This window comes from Zonotrichia albicollis, chromosome 4 (assembly GCF_047830755.1).
Source record: "Zonotrichia albicollis isolate bZonAlb1 chromosome 4, bZonAlb1.hap1, whole genome shotgun sequence".
Taxonomy (NCBI): Eukaryota; Metazoa; Chordata; class Aves; order Passeriformes; family Passerellidae; genus Zonotrichia; species Zonotrichia albicollis.
Window position 1 is genome coordinate 48,654,505 of NC_133822.1, and position 19,392 is coordinate 48,673,896.

The 19,392-nt window shown below is 41.2% G+C and overlaps 1 protein-coding gene across 2 annotated transcripts in view; it reads right to left on the reverse strand.

Moving 5' to 3' along the window:
• Positions 1-13,562: 13,562 nt before the first annotated feature.
• Positions 13,563-19,392, reverse strand: part of LGR5 (leucine rich repeat containing G protein-coupled receptor 5) — a 91,733-nt gene continuing 85,903 nt past the window's right edge. For both annotated transcript variants that reach the window (XM_005480602.4, XM_074539728.1), the window contains exons 17-18: positions 19,210-19,293; positions 13,563-17,553 (exon numbers count right to left, since the gene is read on the reverse strand). In XM_005480602.4, the coding sequence (XP_005480659.2) occupies positions 16,463-17,553; positions 19,210-19,293 (1,175 nt within the window). In that variant the 3' untranslated portion in view covers positions 13,563-16,462. The remainder of the gene's footprint in view (positions 17,554-19,209; positions 19,294-19,392) is intronic.

Genomic DNA, 19,392 nt, shown 5'->3' on the forward strand with positions numbered 1-19,392 from the left:
AATTACAGGGCAGTGAGCTGCATCTTACCTGGGGAGCCTAGACTGTGTCCTTACATGACCTGCCATTTCACGTGACACTGGGAAGCATCCTAGCATTTTAAGGAGCAGTCAAAAAGGAGGTGAGAGCAGAAAAGGTGGTTTTTCAGAACAGAGCAGGAGTGTCAGCTTATCCTTATCTGTAAGGTAGCTTTAGGTTTGCAAGGAGCCCAAGATCAAAATTTAGCTTAAAAGAGGATACAAACGTTAACTGCTGCTTTTTTATTGCATGCAACTATTTGTTATTGTCCTACCAGAGTAGCAGATAATAAAGCAGAGTATGGCCTGTAACTGAAACTCAAACCTTGTAAAGCTATTAGCAGTGAATTACCAATGTGTCTGTTTGTTCTCTGTTAATGGGAGCATAAAATGCCACCATAAAGTTTGCACTGCTGCACCTGGGGTGCTGGCAGCAGTGACTGTATGATGGCTCTGTAAATTGTTGACAAAGATTAAATGGGAAGAAGCCTTTCAGTGCAGTCAGGAAGGCTTGATCTAGCAGAAAATAACAGAAAATACAGTGATGCTGTTATATAAGTGACTTGCTTCACAGTGAGCTGGGGAAAACTCTGTCTGTGGAAACGGTAATGATTTAAGTGATTTCTCAGTACTGCCACAGCATGTGATGGCTACAGGTGATCTGAGGAACTCTTCCATGAGATATTAATCTTTATTGATTTCTATCTCTGTTTATTTTCACGACTCTCAGTTTAGCTTCCATTTGTAACCCTTGGAGTTAGGTTTTCTGGTCAGTTTGAGAAAACTGTGTGGCTGAGGAAGTTTTAAGAATGGCCGTGCCATCAGGGCAGTGATATTTTCTCTTGTATTCACCAGGGTTAATACAGCATGAGTAGGAAGACAGAACTGCTTCTACTATCTTCCAGTAGGAACTTTTAGTTGTGATTTTATGTGATGTGGAAATAGCCCATGTATTTTCAGCACCTATCTGTAATCACATTAGCTCTCACCTTCCCCTCCTGAGGCTTTCTTTGCCCTCTGTGTTGTGGTTTAACCCCAGTCAGCAAACAAGTACCACACAGCCACTTGCTAATACTGCTCCCTTTTCTACTGAGTTGGGGAGAAAAATGGGAAAGAAGATAAAATCCATGGGTTGAGGTAAGAAATGTTTAATAATAAATAATAGCTTTTAGTATTTTCCTTCCTTACTCAAAAGATTCTGCTGTTTGGTGCCTCACACGATGACATTATCAGTATATTACCAGGTGTTCCAGAGCTTAGAAGGTGATCCCAGCTGCTTGTTTTCCCTATCTAATTGCAGAGGAATTCTGATTTCCCTGTCCTTCTAATTGTAACTCCTAGCCCTGTTCCCCAGCACCCCAGCAGTCAGCCGATCACCTGCTCACCTGGGTGAATGGCTGAAATCTCTTTGCATACCCCACAGCTCTCTCAGGGACAGGGACTGAGTGTCTCCCTCTTGTTCCACCTCTTCCTCCTGCTCTTGTGAGGGCCCTGCTTTGTTCTCCTTTGCTAAACAAACTCTCTTGTGTCCATTTCTCCGGGTGAGAAGGGGTGACTGATGCCAGCAGGGCTGGTGCTCTGGGGCAGCTGCAGGTTCTGGGGCCAGCGTTGGAGCAGCTGCAGTGCCTGTCACTGCCATCAAATCCAGGCAGATTCTTTTCCCTGGGGATCCTGAATTGGTGTTGAACTGGGCTCATGGGCCAGGGCCCAGCACACTGCAGTGATTTGTGTCTCTGTAACTGCCAGGCTGGTGGCATCCTCTTCCAAGTATTTTCCTAGTTTTTCTGAATCCTACGCTTGTTCAGGGGGACGTTCCAAAATGCTGGAATACCCAGTGTCCTAGGCATTTGCCCACACTATCCCACAGCCCATCCACTCAGAGCTGTCCCATCTCAGGGCAGATCTCTGTGTGGTTTTCTTAAGTAGGTGTTCAACAAGACCTGGAGCACAGCAATAAAACTGTGCTGGTTTGAACATCCCAAGCATATTTGACATTTGCAAGAGCTGCAGTAACTAGCCTGGAGGAGAAGAGGAAGACAGGTGGAGATGTTTCTCCCATGGATTGGCTCTCTGAGGAGAAAAGGTAAAAGATATCATGAATAGTTTCCAGTAGACGGCTCAGAAAGTACACAGATGGCAGCAGTGCTGAGTACAAGTAACGGATTTGTTTCATAACCAGCAATTCTGTCCTGTCATACACCACCGTTAAGCTACAAAGTGATGCAACTCCGATAACAAGCACAACAGCTCTGAGAGCAAGTAAATCAACACTGTGATCAGTGACTTAATAATGAATGTTTATAACTGGTTTGTTCTAACATGCTATAATCATACTTGTTGTTATCTCAACCCTTCATTGCCCCATGTTGGGCACCAAAAAAAAAAGGACTGTTGTGGTTTAACACCGGCCAGCAGCTCAGTACCACACAACTGCTCACTCACACCCCCTCCCTCCCTGGTGTGGTGGTGAGGAGAGTCAGGAAGAAGGTAAAATGCATGGGTTGGTGCAAGAATAGTTGAAGTTTAGGAACATATTAATAATTAAAATGTAAGATGCTAACAATTACAATGACAGTTATAATGAAAAGGGAGAAAACAAAAATAACCCACTTGCTCCAAAACGCCCCACCCACACTGCCTGTGATGTACAGTGCAGTTACTCATCACCCACTGATTGATGCCTAGCCCATCCTTGAGTAGGGATCCCCTTATCCTGACCAGTTACAGTTTTATTGTTCAGCATGATACCGTAGGGTCAAGAATATCCATTTGGCCAGTTTCGGTCAGCTGTCCTGGCTGACCATGAGAGGCTGAAAAGTATTTGACTTATTATAGGCATTACATGGCAACAACCAAACAAACCCCAGTGTTATCAACATTATTCTCATACTACATCCAAAACACACCACCATACCAGCTACTAGGAAGAAAATTAACTCTACCCCAGCTGAAATCAGAACTTTGAAACAGTCTGTGATCTTCCTTTGTCTTCTAGAAGAGACCTTAAGGCACCTTTCTCTGCCAGGAAAAATTGGATAGATTTCAGTAGGGAGATTAACACCATGAATTGCACTGTTCAAAACTGTACAGTCAAGAGAAGTCAAACTTTGAAAACCCGTGTTGGGACAGCAGGAAAGAGTGGCAGTACATTCTTCACATCACCATAAAGATGTAAAGACCAAAAAGACTGAAGAGTGCTTTCTAAAGGACAGTGATTCCAAACTGTGCAATTACAGGTATGATGCCATCATTTCTAAGCAGATTGAGAGAGGATTAACTAAGGATCTCTCTACTCAGAGGACAAACTCCATGGTTAAAAAAATACTATCACAAAAGTCGTAAGATGGCTATGTGTAAAGACTGCCATGCAATGTGTGCAGAGGGTTTGATGATGGATGCAGGAGATGGTGCATAGCTAGACCAAGTCCTGTAGCAGGTGCCTGCTATGGTGCTGTGTTGTCAGAAGCCAAATGTAGGGTACTTGGATAAAACCAAAGACTGAATTATGGGTAACAATCTTGTTCAGACGGCAAAGAACTTGGCTTTAGAGTGCCTCTCTTTGCTTCAGCTGAGAAATGCTGAGGAGGACTGGCATGTGGTGCTTGTGCACCAGCCCAGTGGAGTAGTTTTGACTCTGTTAGTAGGAACTCCTGCTCCTTCCATATGTTTTCTGGCTGTAAAGCTTCAGCATAATCTGATGGGTTGTTTGGAGATTACTGTGGAGAGAGAAGGATGCCACACCATATATAATGTAAGTGGCTTTACAATTACATGGTAGGAAAATGACCAGTGGAATTCATCTTGGAGGCAAAAAGTAAGTGTTTTTTGTCTGAAATCAGCACATGAGAGGGTCAGGGTCTGTAGAGTGCCAATAAAAATAAGGCATGTGCTTTTATCATTTGTTCAGCATAATCCTTCCAGAGTTCTATATTGAGTTATTTTTGAAGGCCTTGTGCCAGGGCTTTATCAGATGAACTGAGATCAAAGGTTAGGCTTGATTATTTTTTTTTTTGTGTCTTTCTGCCTCTTTTTCTGCCCAATTCTACCAAGCAGTCCAGAGGCTTTATGTAATGAAAAGCTTTTGTGGAAATGGAGCAATAAAAACTTTCAGCCTGGTCTTCTCAGCTAGCACTTAGAGGGGCACAGGACGTGCAGGTACAATGCCAGGATTTGCTCACTCTGTGTACTGAACACTGATTTTTGATGTAGTGGAATTCCTAAGCTGTAACATGTACAAAATGGCTGCACAATCATCCATAGAAACCTGGAGTCAAGAAGCCTTGATCCAGTCACAAAACACCCACTGATGAGGCTGGCTACTGGGTCTCCTCCAGCACTGCATTTTGTGTTTCCTAGATTGCAGGCAACTGGACAATGGAGTGGACTGGAAAGTCTCTAAGCAAAGTAAAGAAATACACCAAGTTTCCTTGGATATACTGCATCTAGTTCTGCTGGACACACTGGTACAATACTAAACCTACACCCTGGGCTCCGTCCCTGGGAACCACTGGATTTGTGCCAGAAACTCCAGAAAGATTGGTTGTACTAATGTGGCTGGGCAAGGTACTTAAGCTGAGGCTAATAGTTCAGCCTGCTGTTAGCAGGCTCCATGGCATGGTTTGGGCCCATAGAGCATCTGCCCCAGTTTTGTTTGGTGAATTAAAGTGTGGATCAAACACTGTTCCTGAAACAGTTTATGGACAATACCATTCTGTTTTTGGGGGAAAGAGGGATTGGAGTGAGTGTGTGTCGCTACACCTGGATGATGCTTTGAGGGCAGACAATATCCCCAGGCAGTTTAATTCACAGTACAGAAATAAAGACAGAGACATACAGAGAATTAAATACAGAGACAGACCTCACCTGTCTTTGTCTAGAGGTAGGTGGCAAGTTGTGTGCTGGGACTCTGGAGCCAGAGGAGCTCACAGAACCAAGCACACTGACTGAAGGCTCCTGGCTTTTTGCTGGATGGAACTGGGGCCCTGGAAGTCTTGAGTGCCCATGTCAACCTTCCCAGGACTGTAGGGTTTAAAAACAAGTCTATAAAGAGTTATACAGGGTGAAAGAAGGGATGCTTTCTTAATAAAATGATTATTTTTCCATAAAGCCTATAGAAACTGTGGTGGTGGGGGTGATGGCAATAAGATTCCAACTTGACTGAGCAGTCAAATGTGGAGGTACTTTCTAGGACATTTCTGCTTTTGAGGAGTGGTCCTACATCCTTACTGTGATTTGCCTGCCTGCACACTTGTTGGGGTGCAAGAATTTAGGTTGTGCACATGGGGGCAAAGTCAGCTGCAGTACTGATCATCTCTTTGGCTTCTCCAGCACACTTTCTAATGTCCCACCTGCTGTATGATTTTGGAATCATGAACTGTAAGACATCAGTAGATTCAGGACATCTCTGTCCTATCTTCAGCCTTCCAAATACTCTGGATTTAAAGCTTACCTTTATAGACAGCTGAAGAAAACAGGAATATGGGCCTTTCATAAATAATAAATACACAGATGTGAATAACAGTGTCAATACACTTAGTTTCCTTGATTTCCTGACCATTCTTCTGTATGGACATGGGAGCCCTTTGCACATGATTTCTTAGCCACTGCTTTCCCAGATCTGCTTGGCTGGGGTCTGTTTTCTTTGCCTTTGACCTTCCTGATGTAATTTTCCTCATGCTGCTGATGAGATCCTTTTCTCTTATAACACTGGAGTCCTTTGATCAGTTTATCAATTGATCTATTCTTTGATTGTTTCCTTTCTGCATGCAAAAGGTTTTGCTGTGACTTGCAACCACCTTGCTAATCAAGGATGCTGTTTCAGACTGGAAAACCATTGAAGCTGAAGGGCTTCCATTGCCAGCCTTTTGTCCATCTCCACCACCACCAAGGCTGAAGAGGCTGCAAAGGTGCCTTCTGCCAGAATTCCTCAAATTTGCACAGGGAATTTTCTCAAACTGTCCCTCTGAGCCTTTCTGAAAAGGGAGGACTCTGACCAGAAACTGTAGTGTTTCCCAGTGGCAGTGAGGCACACTTGGGCACATGGTGGCACTAAAGCCTGGCTAAAAAAGGCTGATGTTCTCCATCCACCCTGACTGCCCACGGCATCAGAGCTGCTGATGCAAGAGGCAAAAGGCTGAGTATTGCAGAGCAACACAAAGTGAGAAATCTAAGCTTCCAGTAGGATGTCTGGGAATGCTCTCTTAGCAAGTGTCTTCCTCTGTCTGTCATCTGTCCTGTGAATTCTGCTTCTGGTCATATTACACCCTCAAATCCCCCGGGAAGCTTTTCCTGGAGTGTTTTCTCATGTCTCCCTTGCAAATAAAGCCAGGGCACATTTCTGCTACCTTAATAAAAGATCTATGACATTTATTGAAAATCTCACTCACATTTAAAAAATACATTATTTTTAGAAGGTGATGGCTTACTTTTTAGTCTGGATCTTTCTTCTGAATCTTGTAATGGCTGGTTAACATCACATTGGCAACCTAAACTTCTGAGCCATAAAAAGTTAAACTTTAAAATTTTTTCCTTATGACAGAGGTATTTGGGGTAGAAGATCTGAATGACACAAAAGGAGAAATTTGCCAGGGAGCTCTAAGGGGGAAATAGACCTGAACAATCTTTTTCTAATTATTGTAATAATAGTGCCATTATCAGAAATGCTCTGTGCTCTATTGGGAAAGAGAGCTGTGCTAATAGGAAACAAAGATATTTGATCCTTCATAGATCAAAGCACTTTTAAGGTGCTGCTGTCATTATGAAAGGCTCTTGGTGTAAGAATGGTACTTAGTGGACAATAGCTCTATTGTTTGTCATTTAAGAAAAAATAATAAAAATCAGACCTAATGTTTTATTTATGAAGGCCCAGATTTGAAGAGAAGTGCTTCACTACCATAAAGCAACAGTTTTTAGGACTATGCTGTAATTCACTGCCTACAAACATGAGAAATTCCACTGTGCAAATAGGAATATTTGGTATGGGAATAAACACTTACTGAAATCCACTGAAGTGAAGGAATCCCTTGGAAAGCTTCTGAATTCTATGCTGCAAAGGTCTGTGGGCTTTTTTACCCAATTTTCTTCTTTCCATTTTTGCTCACTTGTGTTCAGGATATAGCTCTGAGAGCTTCCAACTAGTATTTTGCTTTTTGTGTTTTCACAGTGCTTAGAGCAGTCAGATTCTGGTCTGAAACCAAAGCTCCAAAGGGCTCTCCTAACACATAGAAGAATAAAAGAAGAGAGAAACTGATACTGAGAACTGATACTGAGTTCATCTATGGCTCACAAAATGGATTTCTCACTGTTAAATCCTCTGGGGGTTGGGGGGAAATTGCTTAAAGACCTGGAAAGTCCTACATTCACCCATAGTCAACATACACCCACAGTCTTGTATAAAGAATAGTGTCAAGAGAATGGGAAAAAGAGAAATTTTTTTTGAAGGGAAAGCAAATCAGTTTTAGTAGGTAGAAAAGCAGTATTCAGGGATAGAAACAAAATGATAAATACTGATATTTTACTTTGACCTGCATTTAATTTCTGTCCAAACTGGTATTACCTATTCCTATTTAAGTGGAGTGAATAGAAGTGTAAAGCTATTTTAATTTTGAATAGTCTGTCAGTTCACCAAACTTCACACTTGATGAACCCAATAAAACACAATTATTTATTGTTTTGTTTGTTTTGTACTGTTTCTGTAATACCAATAAAGGGTGTAGTACAACCCTCCCCTGTGTCCCACACATGGGGCCATACACAGTCTGCCCACTGTCATTTTGGTTTCTCTTTGCTGCTTTTTTGAATGAGAAATTTGATGATTATAAGATTTTCTTAAGTGCTTTTGCTCCAGCATCTTCAAAGCTCTTTTCTTGTGTTTTTTTCCCCACAAAAAGAAACTCAATCTCTACAACCTCTCTATGTTTGCTCACCTAGAGATGGGCAAACTTATGTTAAATGCTTTGCTTGTGGTACTTTTAAGCCCGGAACAAGGAGGGCTCATGACTTTCAGCTGCAGAGCAGCTTGTTTTGTTTCAGGAAGCCACATAGGCTGCTTTCAGTTCCAGAGGTGGCATTTCCTGAGGCAGATACTTTGGCACCACTCACTGCACAGACAGAAACCTCTACTGGAGAGCTTGGGCTGCAGAGCTGGGGCACTTTCTCTGAAGAAAACTCCAAAAGAATATTTTTCTGATATGAAGTCTCTATTTTTCTAAGGTAATTGCACAAGCTTTCTGACCCATGGTGATCCTCCAGAGTTTCCAGTCTGCTCTGAGTTTACCTCCTGCCAAGTGAAAGTGTATTTTTCTCTAACAGAGCACATTGACTCCTTGTCTTTGTGGCAATGAGCACATGCCAAACCCTGCTGTCAGTGTTCCTAGCTTCCATCCTGTGTGCTTTATTGCCTTATTTCAGCTCAACAAAAATGTCACTGTCCCCCAGAGACATATTCTTCAATGTCTCAGGACTTGGTGTCTTTAGCTCTCCAAGTCCTGCAGAACAAGATGGAGAAGGTCTCCTGGGTGGCCAGGCAGAGCAGGACTGTGTGTCCAGGGGAGTACAGGCTTTTCCATAATATGTCCTGTTGTCCAAACCTACCAAAAAACACAGAAAAAACACAAACTCCAGAAAAACCCCTCTAACAAAAAAACCCGTGGGAAATTCCAACAATTTGAACAATTTGGAGCATTATCTGCACACTGGGACAAATATATATCAAATAAAGCAAATTTCCTCATACTTTGCATTCACAGTTAGGCATTCTGTTACGCCAGGAAACTGTTTTCCCACTTCATGCATTAAAATGTTTTGCTGCAATCCACTCCATGGGTTTAGAGGAATGCTGTTGGATCCACTCTGGATGATGCACAGAAGAAACAACAAAATTCTCAGGAGGTTGAATAACAAGCATTTGCTTGAAAACTTTAGAACACTAAGGCAGACTAAGGTACTTGTCACATTTTAAAATGTGACAGATCCAGACAAAGTAATGAATTTCACAAGATTTAGCTTCGAAAGCTTAAGTGTAGCCACCTTTAACTTACCCAGATATAACAAGGCACTTACTGAGGCACTGACTACAATTTTTTAGTCTCGCTTACAATATATTTTGAGAAGAAGTTGGGAGAAGAAAGGGAGAAAAAGAGAAAGAAGAGAGGAAGAAAAGGGAAGGAGAAAGGTATACAGTCAACATCCTTGGATGCAGTGATGAGGTTTGATTCTTGCAATTTAGATGGCTGCTGGTCGAGGTGATGGTGGCAGCCTTGATCTGCCTGGGGGAAGCCCATGAAGCGCAAAGTCCAGTGTGTCAATATATGCTCAGGCTCAGTGGGAACGCCCAGGCACCTCCTCTGACAGGGCAGTTTTACACTGGCTGATGCAACACTGTGGATCATGTGGCACTTCAGGGGTCTGTGATGGTTTATGGCACCTTCTAAGATATGACACCTGCCTCTCACATCAGCGCAGTTGAGCCAGTCATACCCTGTCACAAGGGATGAACCCTCAGGCCTACCTGTAAATGTCCCAGTGTCTCCCTCAGAGGTAAGTTTTACACCTGAGCCAGTTTTGTAATGTAGGATTCTAGGATGATAAAAAGCACTATCCCATCTACCAAGATCTGCTTCTTCCCTTCCCTTATCTGGCTCAAACCCCTGTTTGTAGCCTCTGGTGGAGAGCGTGCACCCCCTCTGCACCTGAGCTCTCCTCTTGCATGTCTTTGTTAGCAAAGCACCTGCTGCTGTTGCAAATGGCCAATTGTTTGGGCCATTCACCACCAGCATTTCAGTGTCTCACTCTGAAGCACTGATTTCTTATTCCAGAATTCATTCTCTGGCTGCACAAAGCTCTCTGGAGTTCATTTCCATAGCCAGCCAGTAAAGAGGCCTAGAAGGACTTCCCAAAGGGCTGTGGTACTTCCTATGAGAGATGAAACACCTGCTTTGAGTAGAACAGTCTCCCCTATTACTTTTTTCTTAGAAGGCTGGGAGAGCTCCTTCCTCCAGGAATAGGTTAGTTCATGAATGGGAAATGCTGAGCATAACTGCAGTGACCTCTGTAGATAGTCCTGAGAAGCTGTTGCTATTTATGGAACTGAATTAATAACTGCAGACACCTGTCTAAACAGTGATTGCATATAGAGAATGACACCAGATGCAGAAGGAGATGTTTGAAACTTCCTTCAAGAATTAGTTTTGGAGTCCTGAGACCTTCAAGGCTGCCTGCAGAAGACTCTGGTATGTGCACGCATAAAACATAATGGAAGTATTTAGATTCACAGATGAACAGTTTTCCTCTTGTAAACAAAGCATATTTTTTACTTGACAAGTGGAAGTAAAGGTGACAAGTTGCCACCTGTGAAAAAGTTAAATAGGGATTTTGAGTGGACTCTTTGTCTGTGGCTAAGTTTTTTAGAAATCCTGGCTATGGGCCAGCTCTCAAGAGGAATATTCTTAATGTTTGTTTTCTCTTATGACTGAGATTGGATCTTTAGATAATTTTGAAAATGCCACAACAAATTTTTTATGGAGAGAACATAATCATGTTTCCTTTATCTCCAGAGTTACTGGAGCACAAGTCTCTGATTCTCATTATATGAACAAGATGTTGCTAATGTTGATGTTGCCTTTTTTTTCCAGTATATTTGCCAGGATTAGGTATAACACATGGAATCTCTTCTGCTTTATATATTAGCACGGGTAAATTTGCATTTTCCTTTAAAATTTCTAATCACATGTAGCTGGGATTCTGTTCAAGCAAAGACGTATAAAGTGTTCAATCAGTTTTCTAGGCTTAGCTTCGCATTATTTTTCACAATAACATTGTTGCAGAAGGACAGACTTATCCCTTGTTTGGCTCATGTTAATGAAAGAGAACATGAGATGTTTATTATGGCTGGTGGAGATCCTGGTCCCTCCCTTGCTGGTGGAAGCAGTACAGCTCTCCTGGATTGAGAGAGTTGTCCTCGGCAGCACCTGAGCATCTGCACAATTACTCTGTTTCATGGATCTGGAAAGGATTTTCTGACACACTTGCTGCTGCTGTTGTGATCCTATTTCTGTTTTTATATTGTCAGCTTTTTGTATCCATGTTCTTTCTCTTCTGTCTCCAATACGTTGTCTTCCAGTGTCTTCCTAAGGAAAACATTACTTTTACTACATTTTAAATTATTTGAGGCCTTCTTAAGTGTTTGATCGATGAAATTTTCAGTGGCTTACCTTTCATATAGCACCCTAAACTACGACAAACAAATGTCTGATTATGATATTTTTATTACAGTTTTACACAACAGTCAGAGGAAAACTGTGGTGCCCCCAATAAGCCAAAATTCCTGTTAGAGGTGATTTGGATAGGAGATAGTTTGGTACTTTATATGGTAGCAGCTTTCTCACTGCCTAGTGTACATAGGTCACTACTACTGTCTAGTACATGTAGGTCACAGAGGGATGAAGCAAATATGGAGCAGCAGCAGCAGGACTGCACAAGGGGCTGGTCTCCATTTGAGATCAGTTATGATCACCAGATTAGTCAGGGATATTCTCCCCTCTTCTGGGGGCAGAGACTGAAGCTGCATGCCCACCTGGTACAGCACTGCTTATGTGGTGTCACTCTCTGTGCTTCTCTGCTGGTGTCTGCTGAGGCTTGGCCTTTATGCCCAAACATTATTTTACAGGTGATCACATCTTCTTTATGGCTTTCCCTGTATCTCTGACTGGCTCTTTTTTCTTGGTCATCTGCAACTTCTCTGGGGACTGAGTTCCCAAATAGAACTCAGCGATGTATCTAGTGAGCCTGAGTGGAGGCATGCTCTGCCTGGCCTCCCTAAATAACCCATTGCACAAGCCTGCAATAAACTTTCCTTCAGCTGTTACTGCAGAGAACACTGCAGTGCTTCCAGAGAGAAGCCCCCTGTGCATGTGTGCTAGCACATTGCTCAGAACACTGAAGCTGCGACCTCAGGCACTACTGCTCACTGTTTGGTACATAGTTAATAAAAGTCCTTCTTCCATATATCAAGATGTATAACCACAGTCCCTGTTTTTCTCTTCTGCATCGAGGCTTTCACCAACCAGCTCATTCTTCCTTTGTGGGTATTCTCTTTCTCTTCATTACTCAAGCTGTACTATCTTCCTCCTAAAATAATGCAATTTCATTCTTCTTCCTTATGGTTCCTGTAGTGTTTACACTGCCTAGTGCACACTTGCATGTGAAATTGTCTTTACTTGCTTGTTTTCTCACCATTTCTATGTCCTTAGCCATCACAACACTTCCATCTTTTTGTATCCACTCTGAGCTCCTCATTCTTCACAAAACTCCATCATGCTTCTTAATATCTCATAAATATTCATTAATATCTCATAAAATTCCACCCATTTGCATCCTGTCTCCTGAAGGCCTCTGTCCTCCCTGAGTTATGCATTCCCCTATGCTCTTTGTCATATTTCTGGTTTTCGCTCCTAAAGATAATTAATGACTTATTCCCATTCTCTGTTGGTCCTGTCCTATCCCAATAAGACTATTGTAAAACTGACCCAACAAACTTCTTCTGCACAGGCCCTTCTGGCTGAAATAACCTTCCCCAATGTAGCCTCATCTCTCCTGAAAACCTTCATGCTAGTCTAAAATCCATTTAAATATAGGAGAATTCTACTTTTTTTAAAAAAAAATCCTTATAATTCATTATTTGCCATGTGAATTCCTGACTAAACAATTGCTTTCTGAGAGTTTTTGCTTCATTGGCATTTTACTTCCTTCTTTCAAGTACTTCACAGGAATGACCCACAATCACCATTTCCAAAAAGCAAGCAGGTGTAACTGCTGCATGCTGCAGTCTCTCTTAACAAGAATGCATGCACTGTTCCACCTGTTCTTGTTGCCTACCAGGTGACAACAAGCTGTGCTCAGCTGCTGCCTGCCTTTAATTCAGCTGAGCTGGAATTCTGGTGCAGCCTGAGCAACCTCTCTTAAGCCCCACTTTTCATTTGCCCTCAGCACCTGCATCCATTTCACACCTGATGGAGCTGCTGTCCCCTGTCACACATCAGAAGAGCCCTGCAGCTCTTTGGTTATCCCCTCACTGGCTTCACCTGCCAGACTGGGAGCTGGAGAGAAAACAAGGAATGATGTGGGAGAATTTGCTGTCTTGTTACAAGCAGCAGGATCGGAAGTGCAGCTGAATTGCACCTCTCTTGTGCAGGGTGTGCAGGTTGTGGGTCACTGGTGCCTGACCTGCTGCACACCCTTGTCACACAGCTGGAGGTGCTGGTGTCACCTGTGGCAATTGTGAGAGGTCACAGCGAGGCACAGCGGCGTGCACAGGCAGTGGGATCTGCCCATAAGAGTCTGTGAGGGAAGTTTTGGTAAAAGATTTAGTCTCTGTACTATTCTTTTTTTCTTTTTTCTACACTATTCTTCTTTTTTTCTTTTTTTTTTTTTTTTATGGCACACAACCTGTAACTTATATTTTGTCAAGAATTTCAGACACCTAGTGAGGTTAATGTAAGTATTGCAATAAATTTCAGAGGATTACTTGAGAAAGCACACCATTTTGTGAGGTGTTAGGTTGTGATTAAATGCTCTTTACTGTGTAGTCACATTTTATTACAACTGACATATGTTCAGAACACTGATAGAAAAGAAAGCATGTCACCTATTTACAATCACTACACATTTACATTATATTATTTACAGATAATGAATCTAGTAACATATATGAGCAGAAAATATAGCAAATATCAATATGAAACTGTACAGGGTTTAATCTCATGTCCTTTACCGTACTTGCATTTCACTGTAATAATAAATACAGTTCTATATTTACACATTTTACTTTAAAAATCTGTTAAATGAATTTTAACAATTTCAAGTTAAAAATATCTGATCAAAATATTTCAAACATGCTTATAAAAATAAGTCACAAAGCCTTTAGGACCTTCTGCAAGCTAGAAAAGTTCTGATAAAAGAAGCTTTTTTTTAACTAGCCTTCAGAATTACAACATTATTTTGCTTCTCAAATTTCTTTACAAACTTCTTAAATACAGCAAGCTGAAAGGAACCTCACTGACATTAAGCAGAGCAGCACAGATGGACCCCAGTTAAATTAAAGCTAAGTAAACATGGTAATAGGTATTGTGCAATGGTTGACTGATCCTCTGTTTAATCCAAAGTGGTTTCAGGCATCGTTTCTGCAGCTGTGTGCTGCACTGCTTCAAAAGCCACAACAGATAAAGGATTAAGATAAGTACCCAGCTGACTTTATCATACATAATTTCAGAATTGGTTCATTTTCTTTCCCTGAAGGATGAACATGCCAGCCAAAGTCAACTGATGCCATCTGTGACTGCAAAACTAAAAATATGCCAGTGTGAATGGACAAGAAAATTAAGGCATTAGCACTGTTGGCAGCAAATTCTTCATTGTGAAAATCCATCCCTGGAGTCACAGGAAGTTTTATATACAGGAACAGATGAACAACAGAGATCATCTGTAACAGATTACCTTAATTGCTGGGCCTAGCCTAACCTTCCTAATGTTAAAAAATCAGTCTCATACACCTGGAGACTGAGTGGCCATTAACTGAACAGTGAATACTGGGCTATTAAATGTTACTCCTCAGGGAGCTCTTTTTAACAACAACAAAAATAGGTAAATTTGTGCATTTTTCTGTCTCAAATGATCAGTTTACTTAAGCAAAAGCTGCCAGCTCTGAGAAAACAATACTGGGATATCCCCTGATGGTTTGGATGAGGTCAAAGAATTACATTCTAGGTGGCTCTGTTGTCTGAGATATTTTTTAACAGTAGACTTGGCAAGGACTGAAGTCTCTTCTTTCTAACTAGGATGCTTCTGATGTGTAAACATACATGCCTTGATTCAGCAAAGTATTAACAGATTTAAAGTCAGAGAATTCTGTTAATCTAATCAAGCATTTTCCTAAACTAAAGCCATCAGAAGTCCCTGGATTTCAACAGCTGCTCCAGTATCTTTTTTGGCAATACATCCACTATGAATTTAGAAATTTTTGGTGACAGTAATTTCACTAGCTAATGACCATCTCTATCAACAATTTTCACCTTTATTTCTATGCTGCATGTCCCTAATGTCAATTTCCAGTCAAGCATGCCAGATTCTCCTCTCAGATGAGTAGTCCTCTGCCTTCTAACTTCTGTATTCCAGAAGCAGCTACTTATAAACGGTGATAAAATCACCTATTTCTTAAGTTCTTTTAACTTTATGATATTCATATCCTTTCCAATTTCACAATGTTCTTTACAACATGTGAATGCAATAAGTGTTTGAAATATCCCAGGTGTGCTTGCATCAGTGCTAAGAACACAGATCACACAACCTCTTCACTCCTACTTGATATTGCCTCGGCTAAGGATATTGGCTATCCTTATCCAAAAGAACATGGTGGCCTCTAAACCTTCAACTGACTAGTGACTAAGAACTAGCAGCTTTTTAGAATCACTATTTCATGAGACAGAGATCATGCCATGAGCAGGATTACAGTTTTTGTTCCTAGACAAATTACCTTAAATTAACATTTCTGTCTGAGTGCCTTTGGTGTCCTTTAAAAATTCTCAGCATGCCAATTTTTTATATTGATGACTTTCTATGTAGTATTTTCCACCTTCTGATAAAACAAATAATCTGTCAATTTTATCATCAGTAGTTCTGGGAGTAATTCTACTGGCATGAAAGCAATTCAGGACTGAACTGGGTAGAACCTCATTAGAAAAATACCCATGTGACAATGTGTTGCCATTTACAATTACATTTTAAATGCTTGACAGGATTTTGATTAACTTCTTTCACATCACGTTAATTTTTTAGCTTTTGCTGACAATTAAAAATGTTTTGTCAAGTTAGATGACTTCCAAAATCCAAATCCAGCACCAGTTAAACCATTTAATCAACTTTATCAAACATGCAACTTCATTAAAGGGTATTCTGCAGAAACATCTATGACTTGAACAGGACTACTCTTCCATTTAGATACCTTGCTGAACAAATGCCATACACAAATGCTTAGAAAAAATCATGGCACTGAAAAACTATTATTAAAACCAAATTGCAACAAACAGGAAAAAAATAACCCAACCCCTGAAAACATGAGGTGATACTTTGAAAAAACATTACAACTTTAATATGCTATTTTTGTCCTTGCCCAACTGATGCTCTTTCTGAGTAGTGCTACTTTAAAAGAGAGCAGCTGACATAACTGCACAAACTTTACCAGCTTTCATTTCCTCTCTTCATCCCAGCATTTTGGGAGCAGGCTTAGCAGGCTCAAGTATTGCATTTTCAGCCGGCCGCAAGCTTTGTCATTGTCTGTTTTCTGAGGTGTGTTGTAATAATTTAGAGGCACTCTACACTCTTATGCACACATTCACACTTACTTTTGGGATTAAAAATTTTGTAAACAGAGGTATTTTCTGTACTCTTTCTGCAACTAGCGACAGGGAACAAACGCGACTGACGAAAGACTGCAGCCTTCTGTCATTTGATAAGAGGGTGGCATTAGGGAACTGCTGGTGGGCATATCATATGATATGCTGGCACTTGTGAAGGTTACCAATGCCTGTGTTGAGTCACAAGATTGTTTTTCTATGTCTTCTGAATTCACAGAGATCAGACTGGCATGTTTTGATCTCCTCCATATCAAAGTTTGCTTTCGCAGACTTCCCAAATCCTCCTTAAAATGTGGATTGAAAAGTATATAAAGCAGTGGATTTAGGCATGCTGGCAGTGGGACAATCACTAGAAGTATTGACTTAATCACTTCTGGGCTGATAAAAGTGAGGTTCAGTAAGGAGGAAAAAGATAAGAAGGCCACAGGGCAATAAAGAATGCAATTAGTAAAAAGTAGCAGGGCTATATGTTTGACCATAGAGCAATCCCAAATGTTGTCTAGTTCTCCCTTTTCTAAACTACAGTAGAGCTTTGTATAAGCAACAGTCATTACCAGAAAGCAAAGGGAGTTCAGCAATACCAGTGCCACCATGTAGCCCATAGCAGTGGACTCTCCAAAGGGGAGTGGCAAACAAAGGGGAGAAACTCCATAATCACTTCCAGCGAGAAGGGGTATCACTGCAATGATTAGTGCCAACATGAAGCAAAAGGAAATGGCGATTTTTATGCTAGCAGTGGAGAATTTTGTTTCAAACTTTGTAGCATGCTTTGCAGAGAATGCACGTTCGAGGGCAGCTAGGGTAAGGAGGAATATGGAAGCCTCTGAAGCAAAAATGGAGAGAAGGCCAGTTATTTGGCAACCAATTCCACTTTCCCATTGTGCTCCATACTGAGCAAAGCTACCAAAAGTGGATGCATCCACGCCAGCCAGTACACCGCTGGCCAGGCCCATCAGGGCATTCACAATGGCCATTAAACCAATCAAAAGTTTTATGGAGGACATATACAACGGAGACCTGAAAACTGTAGCAGACACCAGTGCATTGCAAATAAAGGTCAAACCCACGATGGTCCACACTCCAATTCTGATCAGCCAGCTACCAAACAGATGGTCACATGGTTTGAAGGGACCTGAAATGCCAAAATAAAAAGGGTAAGGGATGACCATGTAAACAAAAAAACCTTTGTGCTTTCTAAGACCCTAAAGCTCATGCTTCTTGCAGATTTTCTGCACAGCCAAAGAGTGAATTTTAGTATAAAGAGGGAGCTGGAAATTTGCTCCTTCTCTGGAGAAATCTGAGACCTTGATAACTTGCTGCTAAATGTGTGATGCATATTGCATTAGTGGTGCACATGAGTCTTTGTCCTTCATCACAGTATCTTTGTGCCTGGCAGTGAATACTACATTACTACTGCAATGCGAATGTCAACTCTTGCAGTTTCAAGAAATGCTGTGATATTTGTCAGTGTGTGAAAAAAGCTGAAAATGTTACCTCTAACTAAATTAAAACAGGTTCCTGATGAGTCCTGGTGATGTAATGGATATGGACAGATGTACTTTGGCTACCTTAAAACATGTCATTACACAGTCCAAGAAAATTGTGTAATTGTCCAAGAAAATTGTGTCTCTCTTTGCATTTGGGAGTGCTGTCTTTTTGGATCTCCTGTGTCTGAAGTCAGGTCATTATGACTGAAGCTTGCTCAACACTTGAAGTATTCTCGGTATACTGAGGTGCATATGCTGTGCAGTTGAAGCTGAGTGCTCTGCAGCCAGAGAAACATTACATGCCTTGGGATGAGCCAGCTAGGCAAGCCCCTCACAGCGGCCTGTGCTTTTCCATGAAGACATAAACCCTGCAGCTGAAATGACCTCCCTATAACTACAGCTGTGGCCATTAAGTAAGCATAAGGATCTATTGCATCAGTTTGCAAGTTTTTCTAAGATACTATTTGAAAAATCCAAGCTAAAGTTTCTCTCAGGTCTGGCGATAACTTACCTTGAAGACAGAAATGTTTTAACGAACTCAGAACTTATCTTAAGGCCATTGGAGAATATGTGGCAGTCAAATAACTCTATTCTTTGACTTCCTGCCTTTTCTATTCCTCTTTATATAACTTAAAAAAATTTACTATTAGTTGCTGTTGCAAACAAGAATCGTGGCTTAAAATGAATGCTGAAGTACAAGCTGTCACTTGGGGCTTTTTTGTTCATGCTTCACAATGAAAGAATGGCTAGTGATATGGCTCAGTGTTTGCTGAACCAATCAATCAAAACTTATGACCATGGCTGGCTACATTCTACGAAGACAATAACAGTGCTGGGTGTCCTTTGTGAGGGGCTGTACACACCAATGCAGTAGTGATTGGTATTTCCTAGACATAGACCTAAACTGTGCATTGCTCAAGTTGCTAATGTGTAAATTTACTCTATGACATTCAGAAGAATTACTTCAGCTTTGCAAAAGACTGAGAGAGCAAAGATTCTGCTGCCTTTATCATCTGTATCTTAGTAGAAGAGTCTTTCTCATTTTCTTGATTAGATATAAATTCTGGTGAAAAGGGGCCCAGAGCTTGGTGACTGGGCAAAGCATGCTACACTCATAGTGGCTGAATAGTTTTGTAGAATTCAATGCAAAACTGTATATTATAGTGCTATGTATTTGTATTACACTCATCAAATTACTGCACATCATGTGGGTGTCCTAGTATCTGATTCACAGTTTGTTCTGCATCTCAAACATCTACTAACACTGTCCTTGAATTCCTATCTGTCTGGCAGTTTCATACCTGGAGAAGGTGAGCATTGCACTGAATGATGAGATTTCAAATCTTCTTCAAAGTCAAGAAAGAAGTCCTCAAAATCACGTTCATCTATTGGGGAGAGAAAAACCCAGAATTGTTACTGCAATTTTCAGGAAAAGTTTTTTTAGTAAAAGTTGCAAAAATGCCTGTGGTATTTAAGGTCTGGTC